Source organism: Pongo pygmaeus, chromosome 11, assembly GCF_028885625.2.
Source record: "Pongo pygmaeus isolate AG05252 chromosome 11, NHGRI_mPonPyg2-v2.0_pri, whole genome shotgun sequence".
NCBI classification, from domain to species: domain Eukaryota; kingdom Metazoa; phylum Chordata; class Mammalia; order Primates; family Hominidae; genus Pongo; species Pongo pygmaeus.
Genome location: NC_072384.2, coordinates 128,066,935 through 128,090,089, shown reverse-complemented (window position 1 = coordinate 128,090,089; position 23,155 = coordinate 128,066,935). Strand labels below are relative to the sequence as shown.

Below are 23,155 nucleotides of genomic sequence, written 5' to 3'. Positions count from 1 at the left end.
TGGTGCTTGCCTGCTTAAGCCAGCAACATCTTCCAATAGTGACAACAACCAAACATGCCCCACGGCACACTAAAACTCCCTGGTGGGGATCAAAGATCCAAGGCTGCTGCCGAAGCCAATATACTTTCTGATCTTTTAATTTTGGAAATACTCATCTTCAGGCATGAACTCATTCATGCACAAAATGTATGATAGAGCCTTTTTAATCCAACACTTATGTGACTGAATATGGCCCTTTCCAAACTATTAAAAGGTGACGAGAGAAATATGGCAACTTATTTTGAAATGTAAACTTATGTTCTGGTACTATTCCCTATGCAAGTGATACTTACCATTTAAAGGTTTAAAAAAGATAAACTGAAAATAAAACACTTGCACGTGAAATCCATAAAGATTTGGTTATAAAGCTGTACCAACTGTCCCACACTTCGTATCTTCACCCTCTACACACCTCTCAAAATTTTAAGAACACAGATACTGTTAACACTGTAAAGAACCAAACATACCTGTCCATTATTCTGGTTCTAAGATGTTCTTTGGTACACTGTGAGAAGGTATGTTTGTCTTCCTTAACAAGCATTTACAAGGTTAGTATATTTCCTAGCAACCTATTGCAAGTTTCCCTTTTTCTTTTTGTACTGTTTGCTCCATCTTCAGTGACTTCCACTACCAGCTTAGGTTCTACTTACCCTCAAAAACCAACAAATGTGTTACCTGTTCTATCAAGTCTTCCCAATCCTCTCCTTCCCACCAAAATACTGATTCCCTTTTCCATACTACTGCTGATACTTCTTATTCTTATCATTATTTATCTAACACCATGTTGCAGTTATCTGTTATGTATCTGTCACACCAACTGTGAGCCCTTTGTCCACTAAGCCGGTGTAACACATCTATAACCACATCCATAATACCCAGCACAGTGACAGTGATTGTCATGGTAAGTGCTTTGAGTGGTCTATCAACTTGCAAACCTCTTTGTAGGACTTAAGATTCATAAATACATTTCAGTCACTTATAACATTTACATTTTGCTTCTACTTTTTGATACAGTGAGTTACTCAAAATTAACTAATTCTTTTTATATACTCTAAATTTACCTTAATGCTACAGCCTTAAAAAATATTCCTTCAGAAATCCTGCCATACATGACAATAAGGATGAATCTTGAGGACATTACACTAAGTGAAATATGCCAATCACAGAAGTACAAATATTGTGTAATTCCATTTATATGAGGTATCTACAATAGTCAAACCCATAGAAGCAGAGAGTAGAATCGGGGCAACAGGGGCAGAAGATAAAATGAGGAGTTGTAATTCAACTGGTATAAAGTTTCAGTTATACAAGATGATTAATTTCTAGAGATCTGCTATACAACACTATGTCTATAATTAACCATACAATACTGCACACCTAAAAATTTGTTAAGAGGGTAGATCAATGTTCCCACCACAATTTAAAAAATATATACTCCTTCAATCTTGGTATTTTTTTGGACCAGTCTCCACCTAACCTTATCTCACATGTTGTTATATTTTCACTTCTTCAACTGACTGCTGTTATCACAGTTTTGTTACTCTGGTTTTACCTACTGTCATATTTTTAAACTAAAGATAGAATAATATTCTTTATTTCTGATTCCAATCTAATTTCCAAAATTTTGCACACTAAGCCAACATTCTAAGAAAGTAACTTCAAGTGTGCAGTGTTAAGTTAATCCTACTTGTAAACTTTACACAAGTAGTTCAAATTGTATTTTAATCAATATATATATTATTCTATGCTTACTCTTCATTAAAAGCCTCCTACCCTTTCATCCAGCTTTACATGTTCTTATAATGTACTCACATTAGTCTGGAATCTGAATACTCAAAATAATTTGTCATTGGCAAAATCTGGAGACTTCAAAATGTGCTCTCTTCTTTAAATAATTTAATATGAAATATTTAAAAATATTTCATAGCTGTGAGTTTATATTTCCTCACTATTTTAGAACCAAAAGCACATGGACATCACAAGTAGGCAAACAATTTTAAGGTTATTACTTTCAGAGTATTAGGAAGAAAGGTAGAGTGTAAAATGCTTGCATATATTTTCTAAGGGTCCAAGGAGAAGATTAAAACTAATAAAATTTTAATATTTAACTTATTTTATGTTTACTAAGGATATCAAAGATGCAACCAGAAGAGTACCACTAAAGTACTACTTATCCTTTCTAGAAAATGAGACTTTTCTGTCAAATAATAATAGCTATTATTAATCCACTTGGGTTAACCGGCTCATCCTTACCGCAGGATTATAAAAAAATGCCCACTCTCTTTGTTAATTTTATTAATTTTAAAAATATTAGAAAAATTTTAAAACCTTTTACTAATAGCAAAACATAGAGCTAAAAGCGAACAAGCAAACAGAATAGAATTACTGGAAGCCCATTAAAGGCAAGAAGAAAAAAAGCTTCCATCCAAATCTTTATACCATCTGGCTCCCCATGACACTAAGCTGCCACTGAGAACTACTAACCTCCTCCCTACTGAACACCTGCTAAACATTACACATCACATACACATTCAAAGTTAAAAATTTAGGAAAAATAGAGGACTTCAAGTGAAAGCTGATCATACAACACTCTAACAAGTTTAACACAACTTCACAAAATGAATTATCTTCCTCTTTTTTGACTTTTAAAGCGAAGACTAACAACAACTGTAATAATGGGTGTCCTCCAAAACGCCTTTTATATTCAAGACTGATGACTTTTAAATACACACATTTCACCTCAGATTTATGGTAAAGTGTTTATGTAGTAAACATTAATTCCAAATACATTATTAAATGAGTACATTTTAAAATATCTAAATATAAAATACAAAAATAACTTTTTTAGACCGTGAAATTCAACATTTTAAATAGCTTATTACATCTTATTAAAATGACTGCCAACAAAAAAGTTAAACATTGCAAAAAAAAAAAAAAAAACCCACTTACTTCATTTCCATGTTTTTGTAAGAATTCAATTTCCTGTTGTGTGAATGTTGTCATGGAGATAGATTTCACCCTGTGTGGTGGATTTAATCCTCGCCTAAAAGATAAAATATTTTACAAAATTTACTAGTACATACCACATTTTTAAAATGACACATCTAGTAATTCAAAATATTTTTAACCAACACACAAACTTGCAACAGTGTTTTCATTCCATAAACTCAAAGTATTTTTAAATTATTTTGAACTATTAAACTTAATAATAGATATTAAGGTTTGGTTACACTCATTAAATAATAGACTTAACAATAAATTCAACTAACCACCTAGTTAAAAACACAAAGTAACTGTGACACATGAGTTTCTAGGAAATGCAAATAGTGCTTTAGTGTGTTCTGATGAAAAGGCTATACATATGAAGAACTCTATGAAAGAATTATTAAAATTCTTTAAATATTTCATATTTCCTAAGAAACAATGATATAATAAGACCAGAGCTATACAAATATCCTTATCAAACAGCTGTTAGCTTTAAATAAGTTTAAGACTAATTTAGAAAACTATATTGCAAGTAATGTCATGAATTGAGGTAATAAACCAATCAGTAAAGTCCTATCTTGCCATCAATTCAAGTAAGAATTCATAACAAAGAACATTTTCAGTCACCTCAGAAGACAGTGAGTGTACAAGAGGAAACTGCACGGACATACGGAAGAGATTCAAAAAATTGCTGCATGCATGATTAAACAATTTTTAAGGTCCTTTACAACCCTGAAGCCTTTTCTGTATGGATGGCCTTAAAAGGACTTTATCTTGATGTTTGAACACGCACATGAAAAACTGAGTGGAAATGCACTCAAACAGATTTAATAAGTATTTACATGTTGTCCTACTATCTTGTGGGCAGGTCAACCCACAAGAATAATGGCCCAATAGTCTATGCAAAATACCAAGTAACCTATGCAAAGTTCCACAGAACTACTTTGGGGTCATGTTTTCTGACAAAGGTCTCATTTGAACTCTGGGTTCTACAGCAATCACTGCAGTAATTTTTTTTTTTTTTTTTTTTTGAGATGGAGTCTCGCTCTGTTGCCCAGGCTGGAGTGCAGTGGCACTGTCTCGGCTCACTGCAAGCTCCGCCTCCCGGGTTCACGCCATTCTCCTGCCTCAGCCTCCTGAGTGGCTGGGACTACAGGTACCCGCCACCACGTCTGGCTAATTTTTTGTATTTTTAGTAGAGACGGGGTTTCACCATGTTAGCCAGGACGGTCTCAATCTCCTGACCTCGTGATCCACCCGCCTCGGCCTCCCAAAGTGCTGGGATTACAGGCGTGAGCCACCACGCCCAGTCAACTGCAGTAATATTTTTAAAGAATTTGTCAGTCAATTTGTAATCATTCACACTAATTAAATAGGATATTTAACAATGATGTAAAATAATAAATGTACCAAAAGTCTTTAAAAAATATTTTGAGAATATTTTGAATAATTAAATATGGTGCATAACATTCTAGAAATTCACGGTATTTTTGGGCCAGGTGCTGTGGTTCACATCTGTAACCCCAGCACTTTGGGGGGCCGAGACGACGAGCTCACTTGAGGTCAGGAGTTCAAGACCAGCCTGGGCAACATGGCAAAACCCTGTCTTTACCAAAAATACAAAAATAAGCTGGGCGTGGTGGCATGCACCTGTAATCTCAGCTACTTGGGAGGCTGAGGCATGAAAATTGCTTGAACCCAGGAGGCAGAGGTTGCAATGAGTCAAGATCGTGCCACTGCACTCCGGCCTGGACAACAGAGCAAGATTCTGTCTCAAAAAAAAAAAAAAAACAAACAAAAAACAGTATTTTTGTCAAAACACAAAGGAGAAGCTCCTCAATTCACTGCTTCTTTTTCTCCCCCCCCCCTTGTCACAGATAAATGTCATCTTTCAGATCATGATCTGAATTAAGACAAGTTACACTTCATTTGTTTCGAATTTCAAAATAGGGAAAAGTTAACTTGGGTTTGGCGGTTGTTCTGTTTTGCTTTGTTTAAATTTTATACTAATTTTTTCCTTCTGTTGTCATAAAATAGGGAAATAAAGGCTGAACAAAAAGAACTAAGTAACCGAAATTTTATTCTGGTAAAACTCTCAAACTTGGCCAGGCACGGTGGCTCACACCTGTAATCTCAGTACTTTGAGAGGCCAACGTGGGCACAGCACTTGAGGTCAGAAGTTCGAGACCAGCCTGGCCAACATGGTGAAACCCCATCTCTACTAAAAATATGAAAATTAGGCAGGCGTGGTGGCGCCTGCCAGCTACTCAGGAGGCTGAGGCAGGAGAATCGCTTGAACCCAGGAGGCGGAGGTTGCAGTGAGCTGAGATCGCGCCACTGTATTCCATCCTGGGCAGCAGACTGAGACTCCGTCTCAAAAAAAAAAAAAAAAAAACTCAAACTTAACTCTGAAGAAACAACCTCAGTAGTAACTTGCAAGTACCTTTACAGCTTGCAATCACAAAATAAGGCTCTAAAGACTAGTTCCAAATTTCCAAAAGTGGCCGGGCACAGTGGCTCACGCCTGTAATCCCAGTACTTTGGGAGGCCAAGGTGGAAAGATCACTTGAGGTCAGGAGTTCGAGATCAGCCTGGCCAACATGTTGAAACCCTGTCTCTACTAAAAACTACAAAAATTATCTGGGCGTGGTGTCGCACACCTGTAGTTCCAGCTACTCGGGAGGCTGAGGCAGCAGAATCGCCTGAACCCGGGAGGCAGAGGGTGCAGTGAGCCGAGATTGCACCACTGCAGTCCAGCATGGGCAACAGAGCTAGACTCTCAAATAAATAAATAAATAAATAAATTTCCAAAAGTGAAAATTTAGAAAAGTCATTATTACTTACTTAGGGCACAACACTTTGTTTCCAACTCATCAGTATTATGAGAACACTAACCCACCCCTTTCAGGGAAGGTTTAACCATTTATGATATAATACATTCTACCTTGCCCCAGAACAATTCGAAAGGAATTAACACGTTATTGTTCTCTCAAATGCCTCTACTCCTTCCTTCTCACTTTGCAACTTTGTCTCTCCTTATTCTGTAATATCTCCTCCTTGTTCCAGACAAGCCTTAACTTCCACCTACTGGTAATATCTCCTTTTAAAAATGGAAAAGGCAAAGGAGTAACTTTCTCATGAGGACATATGAAACACTATTAAAAGGATGTATGTTTTGGAAATTTTGGAGCAAACAATTATACCCGTATACTTCTCAAATTGTTCAATGAGGAAACAACAATTCATAAAGCTAACCCTAACTCTTAAGTTACATCACACATATGTAATCTCACAAATGCAGTCCAGTGTGTAAATATATCACAGGCCCTATCATATCACAGGGTCTATTAATGCACAAAGAAGGTATTCATATTACCTAAATAAGTGAACAACATTTTGAACTTATGAAACAAGTACAACCAGAATGTACTCATAACCAAATGAGGAAAGGACATTTTTTCCAAGTGAAATCTGTTACAGGATTTGTTACTCGTTACAGGATTTATTCAAATGAGCTCTCTCAGTACACTCAAAATAAGATTCAATTTACAAAATGGCAGACAATTTTACAAGGCTACACTTATTACATAAATTGAGTAACCATGAGGAAATTTTATGTGTTCATGTTGCTTTCTCTAATTGCCCTTTTATATTCCATTTATTCAGGGATATTAACTATATCTCAATGCAAGGCTGTACATGGATTTTTCATTTTTTAGCCTCCAAAAGCTTTGTACATGGATTTTACATGCTTATAAGAGTCTGAAAAAAGCTGAGACTGATTCCATCAACGTCTTAAGTAGCATTCAGAGTGATGAGTTGCAATGAAAACGAGTAGTCTCGCCCCCATACCACCCACACCCCACCCACGCGCCAAAACATGAGTAGTCTCAAACACTGATAGTGGGATAAACTCACCAATTTTTATTAAGAACCTCATTACTCCCATTTGACCCAGCTATGCCACTTTTGGGAATCAATTCTAAAAAAGGAATTGGAAATACAGCTGACCACCTATGTACAAGATGTTCACCAAACATTATTCATAATAGGAAAACATCAGAAACACTTCACACCAAAGAGGAAATGGTTAAATAAATAACAATTTTAAAAAGTACGACATCATGCACTTACAATTGTGCTTTAACTTTTTAAGATAAAAATTATATAGTATTCTCAGAACTAATTTTTTGATCAGCAAAAAAAAAATAGACAAACCAAATACTCCAAAATGTTAACAGTTCTTGTATATAAGTGATGAGATCGAATGAATTTTTTTCTATTCATAATTTTCTATTCTCTCCAAGTTTTCTATAATAAATATAACGTATTCTGCAGTAGAATAAAGGGTAAGAAATAATGGGAAGTCCAAGTGACTAGTAGTAGTATTCCAAAAATTTAGATTTTTAGTCTTGGCTTTATGAATGTGAACATCTATGCTGAAGAATTAGAAAAAGAAATTAAGAGAAGGAGGGAACGGTTTTCCATTCTAAGGCTTTCTTTCAATTTTTCTAAAACCTGGAAAACCTTTCCTCGCAAATCCTGTGATACCCACCAGCATCAACAGCTTATCTTGATTTCTCTAAATCAAGGCTTCTTAACTTTGGCACTATTGACATTTTGGGTTGGATAATTCTTTATTGTGGAGGGGTGTCCTATGCATTGTACGATGTTGAGCAGCATCTGCATTCCTGGCTCTACTCACTAAATGTCAGTAGCACCCTTCATCAAATAGTGACAATCAAAAATGTTTCCGGACATTGCCAAATATCCCCCACAGGGTAAAACCCCTGCAGTTGAGAACCACTGCTCTAAATATAATAAATATGTAAATTACCAAGCAAAAGAAATTAATGCAAGTTCTTTGGCTCTCTACTAAGATATAAACTCTACCAAGGTTCAATCTTGCATAACTTTCTTTTCAGAATAACAGAAAACAGAATAAATATTTCTCTCTCTGAAAAAATAAACAACAAAGTAAACATACATGTTTAAAATCCATATAGAATATATATTAAAATTTAAGTTAGAAAACAGACTAAGGAAAGTGTCCACAACAAATAACCAAAAATAAACTATATAATATAAAGCACTCTTATATGAACTGGTTGGCAAAATGTAAGTTAATAAGGCAGTAGGAAATTAATATGTACGCAGTATCTAGACTGGCACTTTACATATTTAATCTCATTAATTTCTACTTCCAACAGTATGGCAAACTGAAAAGGCTCCTCTACTACAATATGATAGTCCATAAATTACCCCCCAAAAACCCTACGACTATTAACATACTATTGAACTTTTTAGAAAGGGAAATCTCTAAGGATCCCCCACCCCACAGAAAAGAAAGACAAAAAATTAAAAATTAAGCTAAAACCAGAAATGTGTCCCATGTTATACACAAGAAGCAATGTTGTTCAGAAAGCAAGTTCCAACAATAGCCAAGGCGAGATGAGATGACAGAGCTCAACCTCAGATATCTCTCTTAAACCTAAGAGAGGTCTTAGTTAAACCTAAGACCCTGGATAGGAAATAAAATACCTTCAGGTTACATAGGATCCTAGGATCCCATGAACATGCAAATTCTCTCTAAAGGAATGCATTTTCAATTTAAGCTATCAAGATTTCCAAATATTAAGTTCAATAAAATATGAGGCTGCAGTAAAAATTATCACACAAAAATGAAACAAACCAATGGGCTTGAGTCAGTAAATGCAAAAGATTAACACCACCTCCCTCCAAGACTAGCTATCTGAATTACCAGTTAAGAAATATAGTATACAGGAAACATTAAAATAATGAAAGATGGAGTAAAAATGAACAGGAAATATGTAATTATCAGAATGAGGCAAATTTAAAAATCAGAATTTTCAGAAATGAAAAATTATAAATGTGGAAATTAAAAATTCACCAAATCAGTTAGAGAGCAGATTAGACATACCTAAAGAGAGAATTAATGAACTGGAAGGTAACACTGAAGTGATAATGACGGAGATTTTTTCAGATCCAATAAAAGTCATGCATCTACAGATATAAAAAGCACAGCTCATCAAAATCCGGATAAATAAAATCCAATTTAAAAACAATCTGGGCTGGGTGCGGTGGCTCACACCTGTAATCCCAATACTTTGGGAAGCTGAGGCGGGTGGATCATCTGAGGTCAGGAGTTCCAGACCAGCCTGGCCAACCTGGTAAAACCCCATCTCTACTGGAAAAAAAAAAAAAAATTAGCTGGGCATGGTGGCGGGTACCTGTAATCCTAGCTACTCAGGAGGCTTAGGCAGGAAAATCACTTGAACCTGGGAGTTGGAGGTTGCAGTGAGCTAAGATCACGCCATTGCACTCTAGCCTGAGTGAGACTCCGTCTCAAAAACAAAAAAGAAACAATTCGGTGAAACTTCAAAGACAGAGAAGATCTTAAAAGCAACTGGAAAGAAAATATAGGGAACAAAATTTGGCTCGTAGTAGACTTCTCAATGGAAGGGAGAAGACCATGGAATATTATCTTCAAGTGGTAAGAAGAAAATAACTTGTGAATCCAGCAAAGCTATATTTGAAGTATAAGATCAAAATAACAGTTATCTTCAGATAAAAAACAAAAACAAAAAAAAACCACTAGGCTAGGCACGGTGGCTTATGTGTGTAATCCCAGCACTTTAGGAGGCCAAGGTGGGCAGATCACCTGAGCTCAGGAGTTCGAGACCAGCCTGGCCAACATGGTGAAACCCCGTCTCTACTAACAACAAAAATACAAAAATTAGCTGGGCATGTTGGTGCACACTTGTAATCCCAGCTACTGGGGAGGCTGAGGCAGGAAGATCACTTGAACCCAGGAGGCAGAGGTTACAGTGATCCAAGATCATACCACTGCATTCCAGCCTGGGTAACAGAGTGAGACTCCATCTCAAAGAAAAAAAAAATACTAAGAGATCTTCATTAGAGAAGCTTATACTGTATATATACTTTAAGAAGAAAAATGACCCAAGAAAGTCTTGAGATGCTAAGGGGTAAGCAAACTGTAAACTGGCAAATCTAAACAAATATCATCTTATTACAGTAACATCCAATTAACAGAAGGATAAAAGGGACAAATAATATGTTTACCAACAATAACACTTAAATGAGCCAGGCGTGGTGGCTCCCGCCTGTAATCTTAATCTCAGCAGGCGTGTGGATCACCTGTGGTCAGGAGTTCGAGAGCAGCCTGGCCAACATGGTTAAAACCCCATCTCTACTAAAAATACAAAAATTAGCCACGTGTGGTGGCAATCCTCAATCCCAGCTACTCAGGAGTCTGAGGCAGGACAATCACTTGAACCTGGGAGGCAGAGGTTGCAGTGAGCTGAGATCACGCCACTGCACTCCAGCCTGGGGCACAAAGTAAAACTCCGTCTCAAAAAAAAAAAAAAACACCACTTAAATGAAACTACTTTGCATTTTTAAAGACCTTGTATTAACAGAAGATTAAAATACTGATTAACTCTGGAATGTTAATATCAATAGTAACATTTCAATTGTGACCATAAAAGAAAATGGAGGGTGGGGGGAGGGGGGAGGGATAGCATTAGGAGATATACCTAATGTTAATGGGTGCAGCACACCAACATGGCACATGTATATATATGTAACAAACCTGCACGTTGTGCACATATACCCTAAAACTTAAAGTATAATAAAGAAAAAGAAAATGGAATTCCACAAGTAAAAGGGAAAAATCAAAACCAAAAAAACTTTGCCAATTTTTTAATTAAACATGCATGTGACATACAACCTAGCCCTAGATATTTACCCAAGTGAAATGAAAACTTATGTTCACCCAAAAACTTGAGCATAAACATTTACAGCATTTCCATTCATATATATTAAAAACTAGAAACTCCTCAAATGGAAAATGGAAAAACAAGCAATGGAATACTACTTAGCAACAAGGAGGAACAAACTATTAAGATAAACAATAACTAACTTGGATTAATCTTAAAGATAATATGTTGAGTGAAAAAAGGCAATCTAGTAAAGTTATGAGTCCATTTACACAACATTCTTGGAAAGACAAAACCTGCAGTGTAGGAGAACGGATCAGTAATTGCCAGGAGTACAGTAAAAACAAGGGCTAAAAGTTTCTTGGGGTGATGGAAAACTTGCATGTTCTAATTTGAGTGGTGGCTATATGAATCTATACATATGTTAAGATTCACAGACCTGCATACCAAAAAATTACAATGTATGTTAAGAAATAAAAAAACTGTAGTCCTGATTTCCTGTTAGTATCTACAGTAACCACAATTTTTAGACTAATTAAATATATCATTAGCAGACTATCTTCACCTACCAAATTTGATCATTTAAGTGAATAAAATCCTGTAGTGAATCAAAACAAGTATTTTTAAGATGTGAACCTGGTGTCACTTCCCATTTTTGCTAAAGCTCTTCTAGCTGCAGGGTGAATTCAGTGTTTATAAAACACTTTTCTGTCATGATATTAGTCATAACTATTGGATGAAAGTGTTGGGTAAGTAAACCACATTACTTTCATGGGGCCAATACTAAATAAAGTACCACCCATTCCAGATCCTCAAATACACATTTTAAGTCTTCAGTTTTGTGGGAAAAAAAAAAAAAAAAAAAGACTCAATAACTGCAGTTTTGATATCTTGAAAATATGTTTGCAAGTTAATTGGTTTCAAGAAGTTCAAAGTAGCCTACTGGTGCAGCCCAATACATTTTTGTAGTATAATTAAGACATCTGCAGATCCCCAGGAGATTTAGTTTTAATGACCACCACCCAGGTATGACTGTAACCAGATGGTGTGACTCATTCCATATGTCCATCAGTATGCTGCTCTTAACCAGGCCTCAAACAATCTTGCAAATAGCCATTTGTTCAATTCAAATAACAATCTGTGCTGGATGAGTAAGTAGGAAAGCTTATTTAGTTAGTTTTATTAATTGTTTTTCTCCTGCTGGGAGAGAAGCTGGTTAAAATATTTTTAATAACCTGTGGAAGTTTATGTAGTCGCCAATAATACTGGCAGAAAGTAATAAAGTTGACATTGAGATCTAGCCCATCCTAGTTATTTACTAAAAATATTACATATGTTTCATAGCATAAAATTATACATTTAAAATCTAGAACAGATGGAAGGTGCCTTTAGTAGGTTATCAAATCTACAAACTATTGATGCCAAGACACCATATATGTTGGCTAGTCCAAAATATTCGTCTATCCAGAGTCCGACATTAAAAAACTGAATATATTTAGCTTTCCATATATAATAATAAGCATGATATAAATCCCAATTGTTATTCTGAGTTTCTGGGAAAGCCACAAATACTACACCATAAGGTCCTTGTAACACTTAGAGCAAGCATCTAAAAAATAATATTCAAGTTATGATTTAAACCTAATTAAGGCATTCTAGTTAAAAGTACTGGACAAGGCCGGGCGCGGTGGCTCACGCCTGTAATCCCAGCACTTTGGGAGGCTGAGGCGGGCGGATCATGAGGTCAGGAGATCGAGACCATCCTGGCTAACACAGCGAAACCCCATCTCTACTAAAAATACGAAAAATTAGCGGGGCGAGGTGGTGGGCACCTGTAGTCCCAGCTACGCGGGAGGCTGAGGCAGGAGAATGGCGTGAACCCGGGAGGCGGAGCTTGCAGTGAGACTGTGCCACTGCACTCCAACCTGGGCGACAGCAAGACTCCGTCTCAAAAAAAAAAAGTAGTGGACAAAATCTAAATGTCTTCACATGCCCAAACCCCCAATGAAATGACAGTAAAGGAATAAGAAGGTATTAACCCACAAGAGACAGAGGGTTACCATGATGTGTTCATCTCACACTGCATGCCTGTATCAAAACTCCTATCTTGTGTACCTCATAAATACATACACCTACTATGTGCCCACAAAAATTAAAATAAACACAGCGTCAGAGAACAAGAGAAGAGTCCAAAAGCACACGACAGTTCTCGAATAACAAAATTTGGAAGATTTAAAAAACAAAATACCAGCAGTAAGGGACTTTATGGAGAAAGCCAAAACAGAAGCTTCTGCAAAGGTGGGAGAAGCCAACTGGAAACTGATTGCCACCACAGGACATATGAAGATTTACTGAAGGAACTGGATACAGGTGAAGGCTTAAAGTGGGGTCAGAAATCATTAGACTCTCCAGTTCCTTAACAGCCAAAAGCATACTCCCACCAGCCCTAGGCAGAAGTCTGAAGGAAAGTTTTAAAGAGGTTATACCACAGAGACTTCAAACTCAAGACACTGCTGAAGACTCTTGTTAGGCACCATGTGGAAAGCTGGAGGATTATCTAAGATCGTACACACAGAATGACAGTCACCTCCCTCAACTTGGCTCCCAGAACAGTGGCATCATAGGCTTTTATATTCCCCAGAAAAGAAGATTGGAGAAAATATGTCTCAACTACAAAAAGCGTGAGTTTCCAAACAAATTCAAAAAAAAAAAAAAAAGCCTAAAACACTGAACAAAAGACCTACACCGAAATACTTCAATATGAGGTTCTGAACAGCAGGAAGAAAAGAAGATCTTACATACTCCAAAAGAGGGAAGAAAAGAAGTGGGTCAGAAAGACTCAGTAATAAGAATAGCATCAGACTTCTCAACAGCAACACTGAAGGTTTGAAGACAACTAAGCAATATACTGAAAGTTCCAAGGGTAAAGTATTTTCACCTTTGTGAATGTAGACAAACTAATTTTTAAAAAGAAGGCAGAATAAAACATTTTCAGCTTTGTGGCTTTCAAAAATGACCTCTCATTCACCTTTCATCAGGAGGCTAATGGAAATGTTGGGGGTCCTGGAAAGAGAGCATCTAACATAGGTTACAGGTGAAGGGAATTTCCAGAATGAAGGTAGAAGAAAAGTTCCGGTATGAGAGCCGCACAGCAGGCCTAGACAGCACCATTTCCAGAGCAGAAGATTACAAAAGTACCCAGAAATGGTTAAAAAAAAAAAAAAAAAGTAGCTGATGCATCTGATCATATCGAAAGAAGTTCATTGCAGCTCATGCCTGTAATCCCAGCTACCAGGGAGGCTGAGGCAGGAGAATCACTTGAACCTGAGAGATGAAAGTTGTAGTGAGCTGAGTTGGCGCCACTGCACTCCAGCCTGGGAGATGGAGTAAGACTCCGTCTCAAAAATAAAATAAAATAAAAAAAGAAATATGGAAAGACAAGAATTTTTGGAATCTGACAATTACAAGGAAAATTCCTCTTTCCTTTCCTGAACATACACTGTTTCTCCATAACTTACAAACACTGGTGTTGCATCTCCCCCTAGAGTCGTAAAAATAAATCTATTACCTCTCCCAATGCCTTAAATTACCCAATGACAGTGATCATGTGTACAGCTCCCCCACTGTCTAATCTTTTCTTCTTTAAGCTCGTAGCATTTTTGGTTCCTGCAAATGTTCCTCTAATACATAGTTTCAAACTTCCTTACCATCTTGATCAGATTCCTTGGAGCATGCTCCAGTTTGTTAACATTCCTCTTAAAATAAGCAACCAGAATAAAAGCAAGGTATAATTATGACCTCTACAAAACATGTATGGTGTCAATCAAAAAGATTGCTATCTTAGTCAGAAGTCTTTGAGCAAAGTATGTTCTAACACAAACAAAAATTAATTCTCTGTATTTCAAACAACTCAAGTAAGTTTCCTGTCCCCACTGTATAGTTCATGAATTTCATTCTAATGTTCAATCAGGTGTCTTTGGCAATAGTTCTCATGTGTAAAGTTGTAAAAGATGTCACAAGGAACATGCTATTAATGTAAGTACTCAAAGTTATAAATGATTTAAAAACGTTTTTACATACATTAAAGGTATCCAAGTTCTATTTCCCTAGACAATCACTTTGATTTGAATTAGAAAACACATTCAAGTGGGGGAAAAAAATGAGGGGGAGTAATAACACCTAGTCCTGAATATTTCCATAGGAGTTTCTCACAAATGTGAACATCATGCACGCTGCATAGAGAAGAAGGAAAATATCAAATAAGGAGATGTGCCTGTTTTCCAAAGAATGCTATTGGAACAGATACAGAGGTTTCTAAAGAGACAGTGATTTTCAAATTGAGATCCAGAGGTCGGCAAGTTCTTTTAAAACAATGTCTTAGTTCTTTTCATTTATAATGCACTAATATTATAAAATTTAATGTAAATTTAATCTAAACTGTATTTTATCCACTTTGAAACTAAAAGCCAGTGTTTAAAAATCACATGCCAAAAATGATGGATGAATGAATAAGGAACAGAAAAAGGCTTCACATGGCAATGATGCCTTTATACTCGGTTATGGTCAAAATGATGTCACCACACACTGAATGCTGGAGTTTTCCCAGTATAAAAGGTACCCACAGCACTATACAGAAGTCCTTCTTATCCAATTTGCTGGTTAAATCTATGTTTCTCCTTCCCTCTGAGAAACCTAAAGTTACTGCCTACTGCACAATGAACATTCATGGCTAGAAGGCCACTCTCTCCTGCTCCTCTCTCAGGAGAGAGTGAGTTTCATGCTTATCAAAATTTGTCTGGTATAGTATTTGGTAATATAGTTGGTATAGTACTTGGTAAGTATATAGTTTAAATGAATGTCATGTAAAACAATGGCACGAGTGAGAATTATTTCCATGTAAACTAGGTATTTTTAGAGACTAAAACAAGTCACTAGGATAAGCTGTTATTTGACCACGGAAAAGAACTGTAAAAGACTGAGAGAAATATAAAAATCTAGAAGAATTCAGCATTCAAACAGTTGTATAAGTACATTAAAATGCTAAAAATCATAAATAGTACAGCATGAGTCTGGGTTACATTAGAGGACAAAGAATCTAATCAGTGGACCCATATTCAAAGCTTTATGTGCCAGCAAATTAAAAGTTGTATGTTAAAATTTAAAAACCTAAGCTTGAGGCAGGGCATGGTAACTCACGCCTGTAATCCCCACAATTTGGAAGACCAAGGTAGGAGGATTGCTTGAGCCAGGAGTTGGAGATCAGCCTGGCAACATGGCAAAACCCCATTTCTACAAAAATTAGCTAGGCATGGTGGCACGCGCCTGTAGTTCCAGGTACCTGGGAAGCTGAGGTCGGAGGATCACCTAAGCCTGGGGAGGTCAAGGCTGCAGTGAACCATGATAATGCCACTGCACTCCAGCCTGGGCAACAGAGTGAGACCCTGTCTCAAAACAACAACAAAACCCAAACAAACAAAAAAACCTATGCTTGCTAAATATATATGTGTATATATAATAGATACATGTATATGTATGTGTGCATGTATGTATTGTTCTTTTTTTTTTTTAACTGATTGCTTGCTTTAACTGAATTTTTTGATAAACTTATCCACTATCAATCTTGACTGCACAGAATGAGGGGTTCTAATTAGAATTCAAATATAAAAAATAGCACGAGAATTACGGCACATGGTAGTATGGACATGCCAAATTCAAAAGAATCGCTGTCGGAACGGCACCATCGTTCCCATTGAATTCAGAATACACAATAGTATTTTCTCTATGAAACTCAAAAATAAGAACACACATTTTGGAGCTAAGAAGTTCCTTAAAAATAATAAAAAGCATGACACAGCCATAAAACAAACATTTATGATGCATCATAAAATATCTATTCTGGGCTGGGCATGGTGGCTCATGCTCGTAATCCAAGCACTTTGGGAGGCCAAGGTAGGTGGATCACCTGAGGTCAGATGTTCAAGACCAGCCTGGCCAACATGGTGAAACCCCATCTCTACTAAAAATACAAAAAAAATTTAGCCGGGCATGCTGGTGCATGCCTGCAATCCCAGCTGCTTGGGAGGCTGAGGCAGGAGAGTCGCTTGAACCTGGGAGGCGGAGGTTGCAGTGAGGTGAGATCGCACCACTGCCCTCCAGCCTGGGCGACAAGCGAAACTCCGTCTCAAAAAATAAAAACAAAAAAAAGAAAAAGTCTTTTCTGCCATTTGAAACACAATGAAGTAAAATCTACCATTTAAATCCCCAAAATATAGAATTCACAACAATTTACGGTAACCATGGTAACCATACATTCTTTGGTGGTGGAATCAGCATCAGTTCCAGATCCCAACTTCTAGCAGGTTATAACAGCAAAACACTAAGAGTGTGCACTAATTTTACAACTTAAAGTTGAGCTTGGATAATAGTACCTTCCTCACATCACTGTTACTAGAATGTCTGTCACACAGCTAGCACTCAATAGTTTTTATTTTCTTTTTTCAATAAGTACTTTAACTGTTGTATCTCCAGCACATGGGCTAGTATCTGGCACTTAATAAATATTTGCTTAAAATAAAAAATTTGTCCTTCACAATTGAAAAAGTATCTAGGCCAGGTGAGGTGGCTCATGCCTGTAATTCCAGCACTTTGAGAGGCCAAGGCGGTAGATCACCTGAGGTCAGGAGTTCAAGACGAGCCTGGCCAACATGGCGAAACCCATTCTCTACTAAAAATACAAAAACTAGCCGGGCGTGGTGGCAGGCACCTGTAATCCCAGCTACTTGGGAGGCTGAGGCAGGAGAACGGCTTGAACCCGGGAGGCAGAGGTTGCAGTGAGCCGCAATCATACCACTGCACTCCAGCCTGTGTGACGGAGACTATGTCTTAAAAAAAAAAATAAAAAGAGAGAGAGAGAAAGTATAAAATATTTTGGCCACTTACTCTAAATACTTAACTGAATGTGGCCATATCAGAGTATCCAAAAAAAGTAAAAAAGGAATTAAGAATATAAATCCCTGCTCACTGTGACCTCATAAGGTCCTGAATATTATACACAGAGCTCCAAAAGAGCATCTGATTTGCAATCCATCCTAATGCTACTAATTGTATAAAAACATTAAATACTTCTTTTCATCTGTCATCTAAAAAAAATTAAAATTCTTGTAATATTCATCTTAAGAGTCAAAATGTACACAGAATCAATAGAATATAAGTTACTATCCAGCTACATTTATTACCTGTGAAATTTCAAGCTTAAATGCACTGTCCACATAAAATAGATGGTATTAAGAGTGGCAACCTCTTTCTCAAATGTTATTTTTTGTTTTATCTAAACCCTCACTGAAAAATTTATGGATCACTTTTTAAGGCTAGGACAATCTTTTATATTACATATCAATTATACTAATGTTTATAGTCTCTATAAAACAAATAATTTGGTCTAAAACTAGTCTTTAAATCAACTAGAAGTTATTTAACATGAAGGCCATTTTTACTGTTGGCTATATTTTAAATGTTTGGAGTGTCCATTCAGAATTTTAGGGATTTCCATAAATACAATCAGAAAGATAGTGAAAGATAGTGACAAACCAATCAGTTAGGATGCCTTCATCATTCTGCCTCAGTAACAAACAGTTTAACTGCATCTAACTCTGAAGTTCATTTTAAAGTTTCACAATCTAAATTCAGTTATACTCTGACTGAACATCATTCAAGCATATAGGACAGTTATCTGAAAAAAAAGAAACAAGAAAGATTAGCTCCAAGTCTAGTAACATTAACAACAAGATGCTAGTTCAATTTATTTTTAAAAAAGGTATTAGTATAAATGATAGAAGGTATGTCACTATCCTAAAACTTAGAATTCACGATAGTGGATACTATTTGCTATGTATTCATATTTTCCAGGTAAATCAAGGAATGGCAGCTAGCATGCCTTATTTCAATATTTGTAACTCCAGTGCTTAGCCCTATCCTCAAATACGGTATGTACTCAATAAGTAAATACAGTAAGGATGTGTATCATTGAATCCTCTTAACAACCCTGAGCTATATGTTATCTTCTTAACATAAATAAAGAAACTGAGGCTATGAGGATGGATTTGGGCCAATCTACATGTAGTGGCCTAGCTTAACACCTTGCCCTAAGCCACGAAGCTAGTAGCATTGTCAAAATCTGACTTCAAAATCCATATTCTTTCAATTATACCATGTAATCTAAACAGCAAATACGTAATTATTAAACCCAAGAGTTACATTATTCTTCCTAAATTATTTTCCTGCACTATTGCTTGTCAAAGAAAAAAAATCTTCAGAAGCTATTGTCCCTCCAACGTTCTGCAGTAGACATTTGATGGTTGCCACTCTAGTCTTCATTCCCTACATCCCAAGAATTCTAGATTTCAGATTTGGGAACTCTATTTGGGGATCCTTGTGACAATGAAGTCAGGTTAGAACATGTGTCCAGTTGTGGCATGATCTAAGCTAACCCAATCAGAGGGAAATGCAGAACTTCTGAAAGTATTGGACCAACGACGTAATTAAGGCAGTATACCCAGGAGCTGGGGACAACCATACTGGAATGAGGAAAATCTAGGCAATATTATTAAGCCACTGGATAGTTTTACTTTAACATCAATCAATAAACCCTTCATATTTTTAAACCAATTTGATTCCGGTTTTGAGTTACAACCATAAAATCCAAAGTGACAGATTTTTATTAGGATATTTCTTATTTAATATCTTTCACATACAGTACTGTTCCCTTACTCATGGCATGTCCTCTCCGTTGATGCTTCTCATCTATAGGGCACTTGCTATATACCAGGCATTACGTGAGATGTTTAACATACATTATTTTTAATACTGAAAACAAATCTACATCCAAAACCTACAAGGGAAATCTTATCCTCACTGTTTCATATATGAGAAAAATCAAGCTCAAATAGATTGAGTGGCATTCTCAATATCGCATAACTAATACTTGGAGTCAGGATTCAAAGCCATGTGTACCTGGCTCATAAGTACTTGATCTTTCAAATATATGAAGCAGAATTTGTCCTTAAAGGTCTTTGCTCAGGCATCAACTCCCAGAGAAGCTGTATCATTTACATATTTCATGGCTATCTCATTCACAGAAAGGAAATACTACAATATATTGTAACTCTACGTTTACATACTTACAAGGCACGCTCCATAGAACAGTTAAGATCCAAGTAACTTATGACACAGGACAAGTGAGCAATAAATATTTGTGGAATGACTCAATAGAGAAATGAAGTCCTATCTGCCACAGATTAAGTTCCATTAAGATAAATAATTGTCATTATACTGAGATATCCTTTTATGCAGAATGTTTCTGAAATGTGGTATCTAGGAAGAAATTTGAAAACATTTCCTTGATATTACACATTTGCTGCTGTACTTGCAAGGACTACACAGAAATGTCAGAAATCCGGAAATGTAAATATATGTATTTTTTCCAAATCAAATACTTTACATGGATCAAAGGACCTGTGTTTAGTAAAAGCAGGACATACATCTTAAACATGTAATAAAAATCAAATACAATTACAACTGTTCTGTTGGCTTCATTTTGGAACCAATATTGTCCAAAGTAAGTAACAACTTTCTAGCTTTATTCCTTTTTCTGTAATGAAATGCATGAACCAGGCTACCTCCTTGATTTCACCTAGCTCTGTGATTCTGTAGTAATTCAAGAATATCATTAACTGGCAACTTCTCAGAGTGTTTCCCTGGCCACACAGCCTAAAAGTAACCATGAGGACTCTCCTATCAAACAATTTTAATGTTCAGCATAGTACTTGCCCAAGACATTTTTCTTACTTTTGCATCCCCACTGGACTGTAAGAACCAAGAGAACAAGACTTTGCTATATTTACTGGCACACCCCAGGGCCTTACACAACCTAATAGGCACCAAAAAAATGTCTGCTGAAGAAATAACACTCATGTAATACTAATAATGCCTCTTTGCCCAACTTTAAAAAGCAAATAGTACATTACTAGACATGTTCTGCATTTTCTAAGTTTTAAGAAATCAATTTTCCCACATAAAGTATTATGTGCTTTGTATTAATCTTACAAGCAAAGGTTTTAAGAATACTTAGTAACTGCCACGTTGTTAGTAACTTTAAATACAAGACAATAATATAAAAGCATTTTATCAATTCCAAAACCACCTGCAAATTTTCCAAATGAAATTGCACGGCAATAAAAATCTTTATCAAAATAAAGCTTAATGAAGCAAAGAACAACAAACACAAATCATCCCAGTAACTCAGGACGGTAGTGTCTTTCTGAAGTCATGCTGACTTGCTAGCTCTCCTCATTTCTGTGTACAGCCAGGGCACTCGGGTATTGATAGCGAGATACAGATAAATCTCACAGATAACTCCATCATATTTAGAATCACACAGCTCCTAGTGGGTACCTTATCGCCATTAAAACTTTCCCCAAACTCAACACTCTCTTCGGACCATAAAACTAAAATCCCACAGCTTCAAATCTGCTCCTCTGCCTCCCCCTCCCGCAATTAATCCTTTCGAACTTTTCCCAGGGGATTCACATCTGCCATCAAGATGCTTTCATCCTGCTACTACTCCTAAGTGCCTGCTTTCTCCCAGTTACCTAGGTACTCTCGACCCAGGAAAAAAGGCACGGGCGAGGCAGGCGTCCCTCCCTCCCACACCAGCTTCTCCCCGACCCCCAGCACGAGCGCCCAGCAGGTGCCTCGCTCCGCACCGCCGCTCCCGGGCCGCTGAGAGGCGGGGCACACAAAGGACCCGCATGGACCTCCCCCCCGGCCTCCTAGCGTCTTCCCCCCTCCCACAGCCCGGCGCCCCGGGGAGCTGGAGAGCGAGGGCGGCGGCCGCAGGCTCGGCGGAGACCAAGGACTCTCGCCCCGGCCGCCCCCTCCCTGACCCCAACCCCGCCCACGTCCCACCCACGAAGGCTGCCCAGAACGTAAACCCTCGCCCGGCAAAACCGAAAACGCATCCCCAGCCCGGCGGCCCGGGCCCTGCGCATCCAGCTCGCAGCCTCCCACGCCGCGCCCGCCAGCCGGCGCCCAACGGCCGCCCCCGACCGCCTCCCACGCCGCCCGGCGCTTTCTCAGCCCCAGAAGAGTCCCGGTCCCGCCGCCCGCTCCCCCACCTCCCGAGAAGGGCCCGACACCCGCCCGGCCGCCCCGCACTCACAGGCTGCCGGAGCAGGAGGTACACACGAAGGAGCCGACGGTCATGTTAACGTAGGTGGGGCCGCGCTGGTCGCAGTCGAAGCACTTTCGGTTGTGCGGGAGGCCGGTCATGTCCCGCAGCATCTTCAGGTGCTTCTCCTCCTGCTTCCGCTTCGCGCTGGCCGCCATGGCCGCGGCGCCAAGGGAAGAGGCCGGCAGGGCCGGGAGCCGGGCGGCGCTGCGCCGGGGACCCGCGGTCCCACGGGCCGCCCTGGCCTCGGCCGCCGCCCTCCGTCAGCGCGCGCCGCCCGCGCCGGACCCGGCCGCAGCGGCTTGGCTGTACTGGGCTCGACGCGGCGCGGGCGCTGTGGTACGCGGGCTGACGGGCCACACCAACCGGCCCAGCCGGGACAACCGCCGCCGCCGCCGCCACCTTCCCGACTTCTCCTGAGGGGAAAAGACGAGGAAGGGGACGGCAAGAGGAGGCCCGCCCCAGGCGGCCGATAGCCAAGTGTCCGCTTGCGCCCTCTGCTGGCCAGGAGGAGTCACTGCGGCGGCGCTGAGGCATGGGCCGTGTCTGGAGCCAAGTAGGGAAGACACAATGGTGATAATAATATTAATAATAGACAGTATTTATTGAGCGCTTATATATGCAAAGCGTTTCACATGGGTTACCTTCCCCTTCTGTTTAAAACTCTTCAAGGGCTTTCCACTGCTTTGAGGATAATTCCAAATTCCTCACCGTACCCTAAAAAGTGCTCCATAGTCTAGCTGAGTCTACTTCATTCTTCATCGTCCTCACTCAGCCACACTGGATTTTGAGTTTTCTGAACACAGCAAGCTCCTTTCTGACTCCTGCAGGACCCTTGCCCTTGCTCTTCTCCCTTTATCTCTGGGCCAGCTAATTTGGGGGACTTGGGGTGTCCTGTGCACTGTAGGATACTGGGCGGCGTTCCTAGCCTATACCCACTAGATACCAGAAGAAATCCCCCAATTCCCATTGCTGGCAACCAAAAATCCCCAGACATTGCCAAAAGTGGAGGGAAGTTTAGGGCGGTGCAGTCACCTGGCTTGAGAACCGCTGCTGTGTATGGAAACCCGGATCATCCATAGCTGACGTCCTCTAAGTCAGGTGGGGCTCAGATGTCACCTCCCCCGCCAGACTGTCCCAGATCAGT

General features: G+C 38.6%; 1 protein-coding gene across 4 annotated transcripts in view; it reads right to left on the bottom strand.

The window, feature by feature from the left end:
* The window catches only part of AGFG1 (ArfGAP with FG repeats 1), an 89,084-nt gene extending 66,633 nt beyond the window's left edge, over positions 1-22,451 (bottom strand). For all 4 annotated transcript variants that reach the window (XM_054477401.2, XM_054477402.2, XM_054477404.2 and 1 more), the window contains exons 1-2: positions 22,000-22,451; positions 2,989-3,082 (exon numbers count right to left, since the gene is read on the bottom strand). In XM_054477401.2, coding sequence (XP_054333376.1) covers positions 2,989-3,082; positions 22,000-22,166 — 261 coding nt within the window. In that variant the 5' untranslated portion in view covers positions 22,167-22,451. The remainder of the gene's footprint in view (positions 1-2,988; positions 3,083-21,999) is intronic.
* Between the last annotated feature and the right edge of the window lie 704 nt (positions 22,452-23,155).